The following is a 19665-nucleotide window of genomic DNA, read 5'->3' on the forward strand; positions in this document are numbered from 1 at the left end:
TATGTATGGCTGTATATGTATATCTGTGTATCGGTGTGTGTGTATATATGTATGGCTGTATATGTATATCTGTGTATCGGTGTGTGTATATATGTATGGCTGTATATGTATATCTGTGTATCGGTGTGTGTGTATATATGTATGGCTGTATATGTATATCTGTGTATCGGTGTGTATATATATGTATGGCTGTATATGTATATCTGTGTATCGGTGTGTATATATATGTATGGCTGTATATGTACATCTGTGTATCGGTGTGTGTGTATATATGTATGGCTGTATATGTATATCTGTGTATCGGTGTGTCTGTATATATGTATGGCTGTATATGTATATCTGTGTATCGGTGTGTGTGTATATATGTATGGCTGTATATGTATATCTGTGTATCGGTGTGTGTGTATATATGTATGGCTGTATATGTATATCTGTGTATCGGTGTGTGTGTATATATGTATGGCTGTATATGTATATCTGTGTATCGGTGTGTGTGTATATATGTATGGCTGTATATGTATATCTGTGTATCGGTGTGTATATATATGTATGGCTGTATATGTATATCTGTGTGCGTGTGTATATATGTATGTCTGTATATGTATATCTGTGTGTATGTATGGCTGTATATGTATACCTCTGCATCTATATATACGGAAGGCCGTACACTTGTGCGTGTGTATATATATATATGTATGGCTGTATATGTATACCTCTGCATCTATATATACGGAAGGCCGTACACATGCGCGTGTGTGTAAGCCTTCTACTTACTTTGCTGACGTCACTGAACTATTTTACGCTACAACCTCCACTAGGCTCCGCCCCCGTCCCTCCTCGCTCCTCTGCTATTGGCCACAGCTCCTACGTCAGGGTCAGAATCCGCCCTCTGATTGGTTATGACGCAGCGCCTGGCTGTGTGAGCGCCGCCCCGCTGTGACAGTGGCCGGCCATTCGGGGGCCGCGCGCGGAGGAGCTGCGTCACCGGCGCTGGCGGGGGAGTCCGAGCATCCGGCCGCCGTCATGTCTTCCACTCACCCCCGAGTGAAGCGCGGCTCCGGCTCCCCGCCGAACGGCTCAGCGCGCCTGCTGCAGCCCATCCGGGCCACCGTACCCTACCAGCTCCTGCACAGCAGCCCCAGCCGCTCCCCGTCAGCCTCTGTGGGGAGTAATACCGAGCCCGGGCCCCCGAGCCCCTCACCGCCTTCTCCGCTGCTCCCTCACAGCAGCCCCGAGGGGGCCCGTGCCCGGAGGAGGAGGAGCACGTCCCCGGACAGGAGGAACGCGGCGTCCCCCAGAGGTGAGCAGCAACGTGTGCCGGCCCGACCGGAGCATGTGTGTCCGACCCCGGCCTGACCTGTGCAGCCGCCCCGGAGACCGGTGCATGTGTGTCCGACCCCGGCCTGACCTGTACAGCCGCCCCGGAGACCGGTGCATGTGTGTCCGACCCCGGCCTGACCTGTACAGCCGCCCCGGAGACCGGTGCATGTGTGTGCCCACTCCGTATAAGCGGCCCGAGCCTGTCCTGCATGTGGGGGGCCGGCCAGTCTGTCCTGCTTGTTGGGCGACCAGCAGTGGGCCCCTCCGTCCTGCGTGTGTGTGTGGGGGGGGGGGCTAGAGCCTTTCCTAGAGAAAGGCACACATGTGCCTGCATTGATAGAACATGATGTGCGAGGCATTAGTTCTGAAACAACATGAAGTGCTGCATGTTCTAGAACTTTTCTGAACACCAGTGCACCCGTGTGTTGGGTTTTAAGTCATTGACATGAAATGCAGTGTGTGAGTTCTAGAACGGTTCCTGGAGCTGAGTGCATGTGTGCGCTGGGGTCTAGAGCATTGAGGGTGCAGTCACACGTTGCAGTTAAAACTGCATCAGAATCAGCTTTGAGGTGGTTTTTGGTGCAGTTTTGTCTATTTAACAGGTGAAAGAAATGAACTGAACGGGTGAATGAGATTTATGGAACAGGTTTCCCCTTTAAATAAAATCTAATTCACCCATTCAGTTCGTGTCTTTCACCTGTTAAAAAGACAAAACTGCACCGAAACCCACCTCAAAGCTGATTCTGATGCAGTTTTAACTACAACGTGTGACTGCACCCTCTTAGAACATTAATTGCAGTGCATGAGTTCTAGAACTTTTCTGGAGACCCTCGCCTGTGCTTCATGATCATCATTACTTGTATAGCGAATTACTTATATAATCAAACTCCGTGGCGCTTTACAGGTTCTGGAAAACATTTACAAAATAAGACATTACAGAGTAATAAGTCTTATAAAAGAATAGGAGTGAGGGCCCCGCTCACAACATGCTAGTTCTAGAACTTCTCTGGAGTTAAGTGCATGAGCTTTGGGCTCTAGAGTAGTGCTGGGATGTGAAGTCACCATGGTTTAGAACTTTTCTAGATGTTATTCCATGTATTGAGTTCCTAATAATTGAACATGAAATGCAGTGTATAAGTTTTATAACGTATAACTTTCTGGTGATAAGTGCATGTGTAGGGTTCTAGAATGAAGCGGGACAGTTTTGGGGCATGTATTGGTTTTGGAAGATGCTGGTACATTTGTGTCCTAGAGGGTTATTAGGTGCACTACTTATAGCTCTAGAACCTTTCTAAAATCTAGGGTTGTGAAGTCAACAGCTGGAGCTTTTAGTTGAAGAGCACCTCTGCTACTATCAATCTTGAACTTTTTCTGGAGCATAATGCATGCACATTGGGTTCTGGATCTGAAGGAGTTCAGGATCTTGGAATATCTAGAGCAGCATTGGGCCAGGCCTTTCTAGGTTGTGTAGAGCAGTGAAGACCTGAGTGGGTACAGAATGGCTAAATAACCTTCATGTAGAGTTCTAGAGCAAGTGGTTGAGCTTGGGCACATAATATGTGGAGTTAAATTTTCAGTTTTCATAGAGTTGATGCTTGGACTTTCTAGTTCTCAAATCGGTCAGGGAGTTGCACTGCTGGAGCAGTGTTAGATGTGTTATATCAGTATAAGTTGCTGTGGGAGGATTCCAGAGCCTGTGCTTACACTTGACGTTCTAGAGCAGACAGCACACTGGAGTCTGGTGGGGTGTATTGGGATCTGAAGGTCTGTGGTGGGTGCTTGACTTTTCTAGATTAAGATCGAGGATTTATAGTTGTAGATGAAGCAGCCAACACTGGTGCAAAACTACTACTACTACACCCAGCGTGTACATACAGCTGTCAGAGCATGCATAGAGGTTTTTGTTTTACTAACAGGTCTCGTCCAGAACACGTCTCATTGCTCGGGTCACAGCTGGCACAAAAACTTCTAGAACTAGTCTGGAGAGCGGTGCCTGCACATGTGCTTGTCACTTGCAGAACGTTGCTTACCCTGGTAGATGAACACAAGGTTCTAGAGCAGTTCCAACATTCTTGAATAGACTGCGATGTTTACATGTGTTCTGAGATCTGGCTCTTCTAGGTCAGGGTAGGAAATTCTAGCTCTAGCTTGCTAGCGCTTGCTTCTGTAATAGAGAGAGGCTATTACTCCCAGCATATCCAGGGAACATGTCATAGTCCGTGCATGCTGGGAGTTGCAGTAGAACGTAGAATTTACGTTCCACCGGTCCTGGATTTTTTTTGTTGATCTAGAACTGGAGAAGGGATAGGCTTAGAACAAATCATAGGGTCTGAAACTTTGGAGTTTGGACTTGGTAAGTGAAAACTAGGTGCCATTGCCTGGTTCTAGAACAATTTCCTGGAGGTGGGGGTCTGGAGTAGCTGTTTCACCTTTCTAGGTCAAGGTCAGGTTGTAGGTGTAGATCTAGAACCATGCTGGGAATATATACAGGCGGTCCCCTACTTAAGGACACCCGACTTACAGACGACCCATAGTTAAAGACGGACCCCTCTGCCCACTGTGACCTCTGGTGACCTCTCTGGATGTTACTATAGTCCCAGACTGCAATAATCAGCTGTAAGGAGTCTGTAATGAAGCTTTATTGATAATCCTTGGTCCAATTACAGAAAAATTTTGAAACTCCAATTGTCACTGGGGCAAAACATTTTTTTGTCTGGATCTACCATTATAAAATATACAGTTTCGACTTACATACAAATTCAACTTAAGAACAAACCTCCAGACCCTATCTTGTATGTAACCCGGGGACTGCCTGTAATGTAGAGATGTGCTCCGGTTCTGGATGCTCTGATCAGCTGTTGCCTTTTGTGGCCCAGTAGCAACACTTGTAGTTCCAGAACAGGCCTAGTAAGTGTAATGTTCTGGAGCGGCTCCTTCTTGATGAAAAATTAGGTTCCTGTACGCAGGAGACTGCTGCTACTTGTAGTTCTTGGATTAGTCAATGTATTTAATTCAGAGAGCTTGAAAACTACAACTCCCAACATGTCCTGACATGCTCAGTGTTGTAGTTTAGCACCAGCTGCACATTGCAGACCTCTGCTCTAGAACATAATGCAGCCGTGACGACTAATCCTTAGTCGCACTGATCTAATCTAGAACACTGGTGAAAAACTACAACTCCCAGCATGCCTCGATGACCTCTGGCTGTCAGGGGATGCTTGGAGCAGTAGTGTTGCACAGGATATTGTGCAGGATATGAGTTTGGGGGTTCCACCTGCTGAAGACCACCGCACCCCACCATGTTATCAGGAGCACATGGACAGCCATGCAGTGTGAGGGGCTCGGCATACAGCGCCCCCTAGCTCTGGATGACCCCTATGACGGTTCAGTCTTGCAGGAAGGTCTCTCCTCCTCTAGTTGCTCTGTTCCTTTAAGACTCCATTACTAAAGGCCTTCTTAGGTGATGACACGAGATTAGCGGCGGGTTCATTCATGGCGATTGTACCTGATCGTTTTCGTCTCGCTGCTAGGGGCGCGGCTTTGGGGAGACTCCATATACTGGCTGCAGCGTAAACATTGTCGATGTAGCAGAGCCGAACTTGTTCTTTAACCCTCAGGGGGAGATTGTGATAAATAACTTTGTATTTCTCGTAAAAAGTAAGGTCGATGTAGGAGAGCTGAACAGGCACACTACATCTGCGTATGGGCCTGAAGGGAATCTTCACGATGTACTGACTCGGCTCTGCTACATCTGGGCTGCCTTAAGATCATTGTACACTTGTGACTCTGCTACGTCTCTGTTGTCTAATCTTACAATAACGTCTTGAGATCCTTGCGTAGGACTGCCGCTCACTCCTATTGCGTTAACCAATGCTGCTCGCAGGAAACAGTTGACACACTCAACTCTGCTACATCGATCGACATGTAGTTTTACAGTGCACACTCGATACTACTACATCTCCGCTTTATAATCCCTCTACACTTGACGTTTTTACATAGGACTGCAGCTAGCAACCTGACCGGGTTATTATACTACTCATAGCAAACAGTTGACCGACTCTGCTCTGCTACATCTCTCCTGCCTTCTAGTTTTACACACCGGACTCTGCTACATCATTGTTATTTATCATTCTGGATAATGTTGCAGGTGCTTGCATAGGACTGCCGCTGCATCGTACTACTACATGAGATTGCAGTTCAGTTTTTTTTTTTAATTGAAACAGGTTGACTTGCAATACCGGGCAGCACCTGCGGACTAGTGTGGCGCCATTTCTGGAAAGAATCGGGCATACTATTGTATTCAAGTACAACCCCTTTAACTTGATACGTTGACAAACTCTTCTATACTGGGCGGCCGAGTGACTCTTCTATCTGTGGGTTTTGGGCTCTGCAGCCCCTCCCGCCCCTCTTATCTGAACACTCTCATGGTGCCAATATGACCAGATGACCTGCAGCATGGCAGAGCTCAGTTTACACAGGACTGCTGCTCAACCTCTGCAGCTGACAATGTCCTGATACCACACTGTGGTGTCAGTTGATGTAATTGTTTTTGCTTTGGATTTACATAGGACTGCAAGTCTTGCATTCAAGTGTACAGGATAAGCTGTGTACATCTCTATGCATGGATTTGCTTAGGACTGCAGGTATACATATTGCTTGGCCATGCACAACTCGCACCGGTGAGCAGCTTGGCCCTGCTGCATCTGTGTAATTTGGTGTAGTGCATCTATGACGCTACATAGGACTGCATGTGTATGTATTGAATCTTGTGCACGGCCATACTGAATGTACACCTGCAGTCCTACGTAACACCATATAAGACTGATGCAGCAGAGTCCGATTGGTCCTGTATGCTTTGATCCGGTACCAGCAGTCCTATCTAATGCCAGAGACTAGACCGGAGTGCAGAGAGACAGATGTAGCTGAGCTGGTCAGCTCTGTGCATGGCGATACAGAATATGTACGTGCAGTCCTATGTAATGCCATAGATGAGACGCAGCAGGGCTGAGCTGGTCACCTGTGTACACTTTGCATGGCCATACAATATGTATACTTGCAGTCCCATGCAAATCCATAGATAAGACTTGGTTAGAGATGTATTCAGGTGTACAGGATAAGCTGTGCCCAAGACCTGCAGTTCTATGTAAATCCAAAGACTTGACTCTCAATGGTGTTGCACAGAGCAGACAGTTGACGAGCTTGGCTCTGCTACATCTGTCTCTTTGCTGTCTTCTATACCATAGTCTATAGTGTTGCATAGGACTGAAGGTGTTACATGTGCATGCAGAGAGGATACAGAGACCAAGTCAACCCTGCTACATCTCTTTTGTCTGGTGTATTGTGCCCTATTGAGTTACATAGGACTGCATGTTTTATAGGGCCATGCATGGAGGATAGTGTTTAGCTCGGCTCTGCTACATCTGTCTCTTTGCTGTCTTGTATACTGTAGTCTATGGTGTTACATAGGACTGCAGGTATTATAGGGCCATGCATGGAGCTCCGTTACATCATCCTACATGCCCGCTGTCTGTCTCTTTAACTCCGCGCTGTGTCTGACATCAGTCCCAGATGGCTCGCTCTGTAATAACGCCGCTCTGTAGTGACATCATTCACCAAACCCCGGGGAGCCATTTACCAAGGTGAAACCAGAGAGTAGGGGCATAACGAGCGCGCCCCGCTTCTTAATTGGTCTGTATCGTCGCCTGAGCGCCGGCTGCTGTGCGGAGACGTGTATTATATTCTTCCTGGCAGGGGATTACAGCTCCTGTCGTGCCCTGGTAACTCATGGTGCGTGATGGGAGTTGTAGTTGTGATGTTGGTGGGGTCCTAGTGCCAGCTGTATTCATACTATGGAGTGAGCTGCAGTACCGCCCTCTGCCCATGGACAGGTGTGGCGCTGTTAATAGAAGAGTCATGTTTTTGTAATGCGTACAATCTAACGAGCCGCTGATCAAACATCTGATGTTGGTTGTGAGGGAGAATTTTCCCTGCAGTGGCCACTACTGGCCGGATGGGGTAATACATGTTCCATATTCAAGTGGACTAGTCCTCCAGGAAGCAAGTGGATCAGCACCTGTGCTCGTGAATGGGGGCAGCTGGTTATGGATCGGTAGATGTGGGGCGTGGGCGGCGATGGCTTGTTGGCATCATACTAGTTGCACTGGCTTCCTCCATCTGTGCTCGGGGCTATACTGGTTTGCACTGGTTTTCTCCATCTGTGCTCGGGGCTATACTGGTTTGCACTGGTTTTCTCCATCTGTGCTCGGGGCTATGCTGGTTTGCACTGGTTTTCTCCATCTGTGCTCGGGGCTATACTGGTTTTCTCCATCTGTGCTCGGGGCTATACTGGTTTTCTCCATCTGTGCTCGGGGCTATACTGGTTTACACTGGTTTTCTCCATCTGTGCTCGGGGCTATACTGGTTTGCACTGGTTTTCTCCATCTGTGCTCGGGGCTATGCTGGTTTGCACTGGTTTTCTCCATCTGTGCTCGGGGCTATACTGGTTTGCACTGGTTTTCTCCATCTGTGCTCGGGGCTATACTGGTTTGCACTGGTTTCCTCCATCTTTGCTCGGGGCTATACTGGTTTGCACTGGTTTCCTCCATCTGTGCTCGGGGCTATACTGGTTTGCACTGGCTTCCTCCAGCTTTGCTCGGGGCTATACTGGTTTGCACTGGCTTCCTCCAGCTTTGCTCGGGGCTATACTGGTTTGCACTGGCTTCCTCCAGCTTTGCTCGGGGCTATACTGGTTTGCACTGGCTTCCTCCAGCTTTGCTCGGGGCTATACTGGTTTGCACTGGCTTCCTCCAGCTTTGCTCGGGGCTATACTGGTTTGCACTGGCTTCCTCCAGCTTTGCTCGGGGCTATGCTGGTTTGCACTGGTTTTCTCAATCTGTGCTCGGGGCTATACTGGTTTGCACTGGTTTCCTCCATCTGTGCTCGGGGCTATACTGGTTTTCTCCAGCTTTGCTCGGGGCTATGCTGGTTTGCACTGGTTTCCTCCATCTGTGCTCGGGGCTATGCTGGGTTGCACTGGTTTCCTCCATCTGTGCTCGGGGCTATGCTGGTTTGCACTGGTTTCCTCCATCTGTGCTCGGGGCTATGCTGGTTTGCACTGGTTTCCTCCATCTGTGCTCGGGGCTATGCTGGTTTGCACTGGTTTCCTCCATCTGTGCTCGGGGCTATGCTGGTTTGCACTGGTTTCCTCCATCTGTGCTCGGGGCTATGCTGGTTTGCACTGGTTTCCTCCATCTGTGCTCGGGGCTATGCTGGTTTGCACTGGTTTCCTCCATCTGTGCTCGGGGCTATGCTGGTTTGCACTGGTTTCCTCCATCTGTGCTCGGGGCTATGCTGGTTTGCACTGGTTTCCTCCATCTGTGCTCGGGGCTATGCTGGTTTGCACTGGTTTCCTCCGTCTTTGCCCGGGGCTATGCTGGTTTGCACTGGTTTCCTCCATCTGTGCTCGGGGCTATACTGGTTTCCCCGGAGCTGCCATGGGTTTTGGCTGCACCATATGCCAGTAAGTGAGCGATTTCCCATCCTGGCTTGTAGAAGCGCAGGTAGCACCTGATACCCTCCATGCGGCCGGTGTGGCAGGAAGCTCCTGTGCTGGCGCGCTCCGCCTGCTGCAGTCCTATGGCACAAGTGTTTTAAAGTGACAGCGTTGTGTTTTCTGCATTGTGCAATAGTCTGCGGCTCCTGGCTTCCTCCTCGTGCAGTCACTATGGAGGCGCTGGTGTTTGTTGTGTGAGGTTGTAGCCGGGGCGAGGTCTCAGGACCTTATACAGGAGGCGCTCCGGTGCCTCGCATTGTCCTCTCTGCATGTGTAATGTGTCATAATTAGGCCTTCCTTTAGTTAAGTCCTGAAAAACACATTTAAAAGCCCCAAATACTGTAACCCATCAGCAGGTGTGACCATGCAGTACTGCAGCCAGTGCTATGTATTGTCCCTGGAGAGATGTGTAATCAGACCTCACACTGCTGTGCTCTGTGCTCTCTGCAGCCAGTGTTATGTATTGTCCCTGGAGAGATGTGTAATCAGACCTTTGTATATGTTGTTAGATTTAAATTCCAGGATTGTAGCTTCTGACTGTACTTGGAGGTATGTCCTCACACTGCTGTGCTCTGTGCAGACAGTGTCATGTATTGTCCCTGGAGAAACATTTAATAGCTCCATCTTCTATGTTAATAGCAGCAGGACTGTTACAAGAATGTAGCTTTTCTAAGTGCACTGGATGTGTCCTCACACTGCTGTGCTCTCTGCAGGCAGCATTGGGTATTTTACGTGGAGAGATGTGTAATCATACTTTTGTGTACTATGTTTAGTATCAGCAGGACTGTGAAATATGTATTTTTATTACAAGATTGTAGCTTCTCCAAGTGCACCCAGATGTGTCCTCACACTGCTGTGCCAGTATAATGTATTGTCCCTGGAGAGATGTGTAATCAAACATTTGCATATGTTGTTGGTAGCAGGAGATGTATTGAATTATTATGCTCCATGATTGGAGATTCGGGGCATGTCCTCACACTGCTGTGCTCTGTGCTCTCTGCCTTGAGAGACCTCGCTGTACCTCCTCCTTTTTGATTATTGAAGTAGGCATCTGGGGTTGTGGAGTGCCACGTCTCTATCATGAACCGGCAGCACGTGAGGTTTTTACAAGTGCAATGCTGTGACCGGCCCGAGCGGGCTGTGCCTAAAGTAATAGGGGGCGCCACACGGGATGGAAAACTTACACCAAGGTCTATGAAAGGAAAGAGGTCATAGAAAACGTTAGCAGCGCCGCGCAGGACGGGGCAGAATCCTGCAGAGCCAGCACCAGATCTGTGAGATCTACTATGATGCATGTAGCAGAGCTGAGTTTGTCATTTGAAGCAGAGATAAGTTTCCAAACGCGCTCGGCCCTGCTACATCTGCAGGATTATCTTCTGTCTGTAGAGCAGATGGGAGGAAGAGGCCGGCAAGTCAGCGGATGCCAAGTGATAATCCCAGTAGACTGTCTGCAGCGTCTGGGGGCGGCGCATGTTTTACCCTAAAATTAGAAAATATTCTTAATTTTATAGAAAAACTGCTGTAATCTTAATAATGTGCTTAGTTTCATTAGTTCACTGTTTGCAACATCTTTGCTTGCAGTCAGTGACTAGAAACTTTGTATTTGACCATTCAGCCAGTGTAATGTATGTTGTTAGTAGCAGCAGGACTGTGATATATGGATTTATATTTCAGGATTGCACTGTGGGGATGTGTCCTCCAACTGTTGTGCTCTCTGTAGCCAGTGTTGGGTATTGTCCCTGGAGAGATGTTTAACTCTACCTCTGTAAATGTTAGTAGCAGCAGGACTGTGATATATGGATTTATATGTGAGAATTTTGGATTCTCTATGTGCACTGGGGGCGTTTCCTCTTCCACTTCTGTGTTCTCTGCATTCAATGTTTAAATATGATCTCTAGAGACATGTGTTATCCTACCTCTGTAGATGTTAGGAGCAGCAGGACTGTTAAATATGGGTTTATATTCCTGGATTGGTGTCCTCGCTCTGCTGCGCTCTATGATGCCTATGCTCAACTTCTCACCAGCCCCAAAAATGATTGTTATAATATTTACAGGAGCTGAGGCTTGGTTTAATTCAGAGAGCTAAGTGCACAACAGTGTAAGGATGGGCCCCCAGTGCGCTTGGAGAAGCTACAATCCTAGAATATAAATCCATATATCACAGTCCTGCTGCTACTAACAACTTGCACAGAGATATGTGTTTCTCTGGCGACAATGACTAATACTGGCCTAAGAGCACAGCAGTGTGAGGACACTTCCCCAGTGCTCTTGGATAAGGCTACATCCTGGAATATAAATACATATGTCACAGTCCTGCTGCTACTAACAACTTACACTAAGATATGAATCTCTCTCTAGTGACAATAACTAATACTGGCTTCAGATAGCCCAGAGCACAGCAGTGTGAGGACCCGTCCCCAGTGCACTTGGAGAAGCTACAATTCTGGAATGTAAATATATATATCACAGTCCTGCTGCTACTAACATACACATAGGTCTGATTGCTCACCTGTCCAGGACAATAGACGACACTGAGTGCATTACATTGTGTGTGAAGCTTTGGCCTTCACATCACATTTTCTGTTTTGCATGTTGTGGGCGCATTTAAGAAATTTACTTCGACCAGTGACTGATGCACTTTCCTTCCTGTTGTGTTTCTCGCTCGCACCTTTTTGCAGCTCTGCGCATCAGTCTCCTGCATTTATCATATTCTAATGTTACCTGGAAGTGGCCAGAAAACTGGAGGAAAGTGGAAAATTAAAATCTAATATTGTGAAAAAAAAAATCTGATTAATAACGAAAAAGTCTGAAATAAGGACTGATGGGACGGAGGCGAGGGGACCGCTGCCTGACCCTGATCATCCATAGGGTTCTTTATTAAAATTGGGGTGGAATTAAGTGCAGGGATTGAGGCTGAAGATACTGGCTCCGCCTCTTGCAGCTTTAGTAATCAGATTTCCCAGCATGCCCGTGGTTGACAGTTGTGCAAAAATTGTTACATTGTTTTGTAACTAAACTAATAGTAGGAACTTGTTTTAAAGGGGTCGTTATTTGTATATTCATGGAATTGGAGATTCCGATCACCCCCATCAGGGGTCCCATGTACCCCCCTTCTCCCACCACATGTAGGGGCTCATCCCACACACCATTCATTCTCTATGGGGCGGCTGGAGGGAGCTGCAAAATCATCTAATCCAATACAGGTACAAGGGACCCCAATAGTTGTGATAGACTGGGACCCCAACCACCCATCAGAATATTGTCCCGTACTTAGATGCAGTAAAGTTTGGCCTTCTCCTTGGGATCGGGTTCCTGCAGTTTGGGGTTGTCCTAGTTTGGTTTCTCTTATCTCTCCTGTGTGCGGCCTCTGTCTGCTGCAGATATTTCCTCCAGTATCGGCAGAGTCGCCCCTGACGCTCTGTAATTCTGCTCTCCAAATATTAAACATTTGTCTGTAGGCATTTCCATGAGGAATTAGAGGCGCAGTGTACCTACCCCCCCCCCCCCTTATGCTTCTGTGCCCCCCTCCTTAGTGTATGTCATACAGCTATAACATATTAAGTATGTGAACCCCCAATCTAATAAGTTTTCTTTCTTTCTAGCTGAGCGGTCAAATTCCCATCACCTCCGATCATCCACCACCATCAGGAGGACTTCATCCCTGGACACCATAACTGGACCCTACCTGAGCGGCCACTGGCCTCGGGACCCTCATGTTCTCTACCCCTCATGTATGAATGATAAAGCCACCCAGGTAATGTCCCCCCGGCCTCGTGTCTGTGGTGTAGTCACATGGAGGATACATCAGGCCTAGAGATACTATACCCACAGCCTCCTCCTCTGTAGTGTCACATGGAGGATACATCAGGCCTAGAGATACTATACCCACAGCCTCCTCCTCTGTAGTGTCACATGGAGGATACATCAGGCCTAGAGATACTATATACCCACAGCCTCCTCCTCTGTAGTGTCACATGGAGGATACATCGGGCCTAGAGATACTATATACCCACAGCCTCCTCCTCTGTAGTGTCACATGGAGGATACATCAGGCCTAGAGATACTATATACCCACAGCCTCCTCCTCTGTAGTGTCACATGGAGGATACATCAGGCCTAGAGATACTATACCCACAGCCTCCTCCTCTGTAGTGTCACATGGAGGATACATCGGGCCTAGAGATACTATATACCCACAGCCTCCTCCTCTGTAGTGTCACATGGAGGATACATCAGGCCTAGAGATACTATATACCCACAGCCTCCTCCTCTGTAGTGTCACATGGAGGATACATCAGGCCTAGAGATACTATATACCCACAGCCTCCTCCTCTGTAGTGTCACATGGAGGATACATCAGACCTAGAGATACTATATACCCACAGCCTCCTCCTCTGTAGTGTCACATGGAGGATACATCAGACCTAGAGATACTATACCCACAGCCTCCTCCTCTGTAGTGTCACATGGAGGATACATCAGACCTAGAGATACTATACCCACAGCCTCCTCCTCTGTAGTGTCACATGGAGGATACATCGGGCCTAGAGATACTATACCCACAGCCTCCTCCTCTGTAGTGTCACATGGAGGATACATCGGGCCTAGAGATACTATATACCCACAGCCTCCTCCTCTGTAGTGTCACATGGAGGATACATCGGGCCTAGAGATACTATATACCCACAGCCTCCTCCTCTGTAGTGTCACATGGAGGATACATCAGGCCTAGAGATACTATATACCCACAGCCTCCTCCTCTGTAGTGTCACATGGAGGATACATCAGACCTAGAGATACTATACCCACAGCCTCCTCCTCTGTAGTGTCACATGGAGGATACATCAGACCTAGAGATACTATACCCACAGCCTCCTCCTCTGTAGTGTCACATGGAGGATACATCAGACCTAGAGATACTATACCCACAGCCTCCTCCTCTGTAGTGTCACATGGAGGATACATCGGGCCTAGAGATACTATACCCACAGCCTCCTCCTCTGTAGTGTCACATGGAGGATACATCGGGCCTAGAGATACTATATACCCACAGCCTCCTCCTCTGTAGTGTCACATGGAGGGCACTGGGCCTCCATCGGGGTCAGTAGGACCATGTTATGTGTCTTATCATATTGTAATATCTCTAGGATTCCCCCTCCCTTCTGTAGATCATGTGATCAGAGCCCCCGGGGCCCGGTCATCCTCGCAGGGTCGGCACATACTGTGTGATAATGTCTTAGTGACTTGAGAGGCTTCTTTAATATTTCACACCGCTGACAATTAGTAATAGAATAGCCGCAGCTCCCGGTCCCCTGCAGCTCGGGCCCAGTCCTCCCTGATACATGTATAATGCACAATGCGGCCGCAGCTAGAATGTCTCCTGCTGAGCAATAGCCTGCAGAATGCAGCTGCAGCACATCGCCACCATGGATTGTATGTTTTTGTTTTTTGTTGTTTTTTTGTAACATTTTGGTTGTGTTCCCTCCGCACTGTTCGTAATTGGCTTCCAGTTCCCTTCTGGTGCCAGTTCCATTCCGGTGCTAGATGACACCTGGTTGGGGAGTGCATGTGGCAGATGTGAGGTTCTGTCACTTTCCCCAGATATCAGGGACATTGATTGTGTTGGATGTCTTTTGTAATGTTCTCTTCTGATATGTTACTTAGATAAATGTATCCAGTTAACAATGTAGATACTTCTGGTAGGCAACATATTATCTCCACCTTTTATCCATACCTGGGATTTGGGGCTTAGATGCTCCACCTCCCCTCTGCTCTGAGTGACTGCTGTAGAGGCGGATTTTACTCGGAAAAACCTGGAATATGAATCCATATATCACAGTCCTGCTGCTACTAACAACATACAAAGGTCTGATTACACATCTCTCCAGGGACAATATGTAACATTGACCGCAGGCTCCATGGTCACAACTGCTGACCGGTTCCCTGTAATATATTGATGTTTGATGTGGAGACGCTACAACCCTAGGATATAAAACCATATTACACAGTCCTGCGGCTACTAACAATCTACACAGTGGTATGATTCTACATCTTTCCAGGGATAATACTTGACACTGGCTGCAATGAACACAGAGCACCGCAGTGTGAGGACACTCTCCCAGTGCTACAGTCCTGCAATATAAATACATATTTCACAGTCCTGCTGCTACTAATCACATACCCACAGGTATGCACAGGGACAATCCATAAAAATACTGCAGAGAGCACAGTGCACAGCAGTGTGAGACCACAGTGGACATCAGGCAAGATAGACCACCCACTTGTATCTTACTCAGTTCACAGTAAGGGCATGGAAGGATCTGGATAATATTTTGGTACTGGATTCAGGCGTGGATGTGACCCGGTCTATTAACCCTTGATTTACCTTGTATTTCTGTAGACGCCGAGCTGCTGGGGAGAAGAGAGCACAGAGAAGAAACCAAGCCATCAGCGCTCTGCGTCCTGGGGGAGCACAGACCAGCTGAAAGAGGTACCCACACCATTGTTACATAGGGGGTCCGGCCTGCAAGAAACCCTACTGAGAAGGCACATTGCTGTTCTTGAAATTTGTCTAAAAATCTGTCATTGGTTGGCTATTTTTCCTGTTCAGATCTGTGTTTCCATGGCTACAGACTACAAATAAACAGTGTAGTCTGATACTTTGGCCATGGGTTACTTTGTTACAGACTAGAGATGAGCCAATCTGGACTTAAGGTTCGGCTGCCGAATGGAGGACCCCAAACTCAAAGTCTGGGTCCGCCCATCTCTATTACAGGGTAGGGGGCAAATAGAGTAACACAGGAGTGCATGGGGCCTGCATACACGATCCTCCATGGATATTATCCGGTCTTCTGTATAGTCCATTTTGCTGTCTTGCATTGTGGGTAAATAGACCCCGGGATGCTGTACAGGGGCCAAGTCCTCAGGTCTGTTTCAGAACGCTACTGAAGAATCTTTTATGCAGCTTTGGTTGTGTTTGGAGCACAGCACTTACAGCTAAACTTCTGCCCAACTTTTTCCATTCCGCATACGATGTCTATGAAATTCCGAGACGGAATCTGAAAATTTCCGGGCTAATGTAAGGAGAAGTTTCCGTTATCTGGGAAAACTTTTCTTCCAGCGAGATGTTCCTGAGTGTTATTTCAGGTCAGCAGCTATTAAAATCCCGAATAACCCCAATCTGTCATCGCGGGTAAGAGCGCCGCGCAGCCTGAATAAAAGCACAGGTTGCAAATTACTATGTGTCATAACGCGCCCACGCCCGTAGAATTACGCTTCTCTCCACTTGCCTGACGCCCACTCCCGGTAACCTAGACATTGGTTATTGTTCTGGCGGCTCTAATTACAAAGAACGCGAGCGCGTCTTCTACCGTGTCACGTCCTGCGTCACCGGAGGCGCCTCGGTAATCAGGGTCTCTATTATCCGTTATCCCGGGTAAGAAGCCGTCACTCACTACTCGCCAGAGGACGGACCACCAGGTGCCAGGTAGTAGAGTTCACCGGGGTGCGCTCAGCAGCGCCCCTACAGGCACATACAAGAAATTACATCACCCGTAGATTGCTCCGTATGCTGCGTGCACTTCCCTTCCCTGTTCTATCCTGTATTTACCTAAAAGTGGAACTCCATAAAGATCTGCAGGTTATTATTCAGATTTCTTAGTACTGGGAAGTTTCCAGCAGTGGGTGCTGCCGCCTGTCCGTGGATATTTTGAGGGCGCCTCGAAAGTGGTCATTTGTTTCTATAAACTGAATATGATTTTCTTCCACCACCAGCAGAATTGTGAGTGCAGCTCTGCTACAGAGTAATATACGATTTGAACGTTCGTTTACCTTCTGTTACACTTCATGTACATTTTTTTGTTTTTTTTTCCCGCACTGTTCGTAATTGGCTTCCAGTTCCCTTCTGGTGCCAGTTCCATTCCGGTGCTAGATGACTCCTGGTTGGGGAGTGCATGTGGCAGATGTGAGGTTCTGTCACTTTCCCCAGATATCAGGGACATTGATCGTGTTGAACATGGCTATTGTTGTCTGGAGTATAATACAGGATGTAACTCAGGATCAGTACAGGATAAGTAATGTCATGTATGTACACAGTGACTGCACCAGCAGCAGAATAGTGAGTGCAGCTCTGGAGTATAATACAGGATGTAACTCAGGATCAGTACAGGATAAGTAATGTCATGTATGTACACAGTGACTGCACCAGCAGCAGAATAGTGAGTGCAGCTCTGGGGTATAATACAGGATGTAACTCAGGATCAGTACAGGATAAGTAATGTCATGTATGTACACAGTGACTGCACCAGCAGCAGAATAGTGAGTGCAGCTCTAACGTCCCATTTTTCTGGATATGTAACAGTTTTGTTATTTCTCCACAGATCGCGAAGCTGCGACAGCAACTGCAACGCACTAAGAACAGCAGTCGACATATCAGGGAGAAGGAGAGTTCGTCTCCGCTCCAGGGAAACCACATAGCAATCAGTCATACTCAGGTGAGTGTGCAGGTAGATGGGACGGCTGTCACGGATGGGCACTCGCTCCTCTCTACAGTGGTGTCTCATCTTCTTAGTGTCGTGCTGTGCGGCAGCCGTGTCTTTCCTTCTATTCGTTTGTATTTCCGTATTTTATGAGCGATCAGAACCTCTAGAGTTTAATGGGGTAAAAATGGGGTGACATGTTCCCTTTTAACTAGCAGCAAGGTATACATTTTCCTTTCTAGAATTCCATCTATTTATGTGAAGTTTTTACAGTTTACCTATAAAACTTCTCCCTCAGTCTTGTAACAATGAGCAGAGAAAAGTCATATTTGCCTGAAAAGAGTCAAGTTTTGAGGCTGCAGGGGGTCACGTCTTTAGTTCTGTAGCACCTAGAAACTTGATGCTGCTGTCATATTAATGATAAGAATTGCATCTCTTCAGATCACATTGGACTTGTAGTTCTGTAATCTAGGGAACTTGAGATAGTTACAGAAATGTATCCGCAGCTCACATTTCCGATCATATTGGCGTGAAAGTCTGGTCCGGAAAATACGAAGTTATTAATAGGGGATGCTAAATCTGTAGTAGGGGGATTCTTTATTCTAGCCATTATGTCATGACCATACACAAGGGCTTGAAGGCTTCCCATTGATGTGCAATGCTGATAATTTCCTCTAGGGGGCGCTGCATGGAAGCTGAGCACTCACTGCCAGGTTTTCCCATAGATCCAGTCCGATCGCTGTGGATTCTCATAGGTTTCCAGCAGTTTGCATTCAAAAACCTGCATTCCATACTGAGAGTAGTAGTCCTCCCACACTCCCCAGCGTTGTAGAAGGGTGCAGGGATCCATGAGAGGTAACTGATCTCATGGGTACAGTCTTCTTTGCAAAATATCTGCATAATTCACGGATCAGCCTTGAACTTCTTGGAAAAGTTAGATAAGGTTTTGGAACGGCCTTCACAGCCCCCAGGATACTGTTATTCACCTACCATTGTGTTTGATATCCGGCCAAGGAATATTCCGGAACATGTGTGACCCTGTTCTTGTGATCTGGTGGTGGTGGGGGTCTAATATGAATCTTCCAATTTGATGACCCTCCATCACACGTTGTCCCGAGTCTTCCCATTATGAGAGACGATGGGAATAAAAGGATCAGGCATGTTGGATTTTGACATGATCCATCCCATAGGGGATAACGACCTGTCCAAGTGTGCATGTATGCAGAGATATTAGGGTGCAGTCCTTAATCTGTATCGCAAGAATGGGTATTGTCCTCCACAAACTACTCCCCCTGTCCTTAGTTTTTGTCTAGTATCGCAGCTTAGGTGGTACCTAATGGGTTAATCGGAACCAATACTGATGGCTGCAGTTATCAGCGGGTGTCTGAATGGAAAATACAGCAGACACCTGCCATGTATGTGAAAAATGAGCATAGATGGGTCATATTTGCCTGAGACGAGTCAAGTTTAGAGGCTGCAGGTGGGAGTGTTTATTCAGGGGTCTGTATCTTTGGTTCTCTAGTTCCTAGAAACGCAGTGCTGGTGTCATGTTCAAGATAAGAATCTCCTCCTTCAGATTAGTAAATTATGCTAAGCTGCAGTACCGGAGGCAGCCAGTTGTCATGTGTGGCGCTGTTTTATGGAAAAATCAAGTGCATTAAAACTCTTGTATTTGTTGGCTGTAGGGAAAGCGGGGTGAGGACCGGTATCCCGAACCTTCACCTTCCATAGGAGGGGCAATCACCCAGCTTTCCCCCTGCACTGCAGATCCGTATATCCTGCTGCAGGGGTGTATATATTTATACCCTGTACATAAGGACATGAATAATTCATGCTATTCCTGTATGAACTCCCTGACTGCCAGCGATGAATAATGGAGGAATAATTTCCACCAGGAGGGGGGAGGGGGGTGTATGGAAACATCTCTGAGAACTTGGTAAAGCTCATAAATAAGCCGGGCCCGGTATATTTCACCCTTCCCTTTGCTGCTGCGGCACATCTTGCGTTGGCAGAACGTGTGATAGAGGAGCTTCCCAGAAGTTTTTACCCATTGTTGCAAAATCAAAGTAAATTGTCCTCCCAACCCATTCAGCACCACAGAGGCGCCTGTTACAGGAGCAGATACGCACCTTCACCTCCCCAAACTGATGAAGCATTAGAAATAATCCAATTTTATTGATAGGAAAATAAATTTGCAAGTGCCCTGGAGGCGGGACTGATTTGGTTTTAAGTGACAGTTAAAGGGCATCTACCACCATGATGGACTGTATGCAAATGAGCCTGAGGGGCTCCAGGCTCCAAAGCTGTTAAGAGCCT

The 19665-nt window shown here is 47.4% G+C and overlaps 1 protein-coding gene across 1 annotated transcript in view; it reads left to right on the forward strand.

The window, feature by feature from the left end:
- The first annotated feature begins 911 nt into the window (after window positions 1-911).
- The window catches only part of GLCCI1 (glucocorticoid induced 1), a 28432-nt gene continuing 9678 nt past the window's right edge, over window positions 912-19665 (forward strand). Inside the window, exons 1-4 of the mRNA XM_072154366.1 lie at window positions 912-1300; window positions 12475-12626; window positions 15273-15362; window positions 17251-17364. Of these exons, the coding sequence (XP_072010467.1) occupies window positions 1024-1300; window positions 12475-12626; window positions 15273-15362; window positions 17251-17364 (633 nt within the window). The 5' untranslated portion in view covers window positions 912-1023. The remainder of the gene's footprint in view (window positions 1301-12474; window positions 12627-15272; window positions 15363-17250; window positions 17365-19665) is intronic.

This window comes from Engystomops pustulosus, chromosome 5 (genome assembly GCF_040894005.1).
Source record: "Engystomops pustulosus chromosome 5, aEngPut4.maternal, whole genome shotgun sequence".
Lineage (NCBI taxonomy): Eukaryota > Metazoa > Chordata > Amphibia > Anura > Leptodactylidae > Engystomops > Engystomops pustulosus.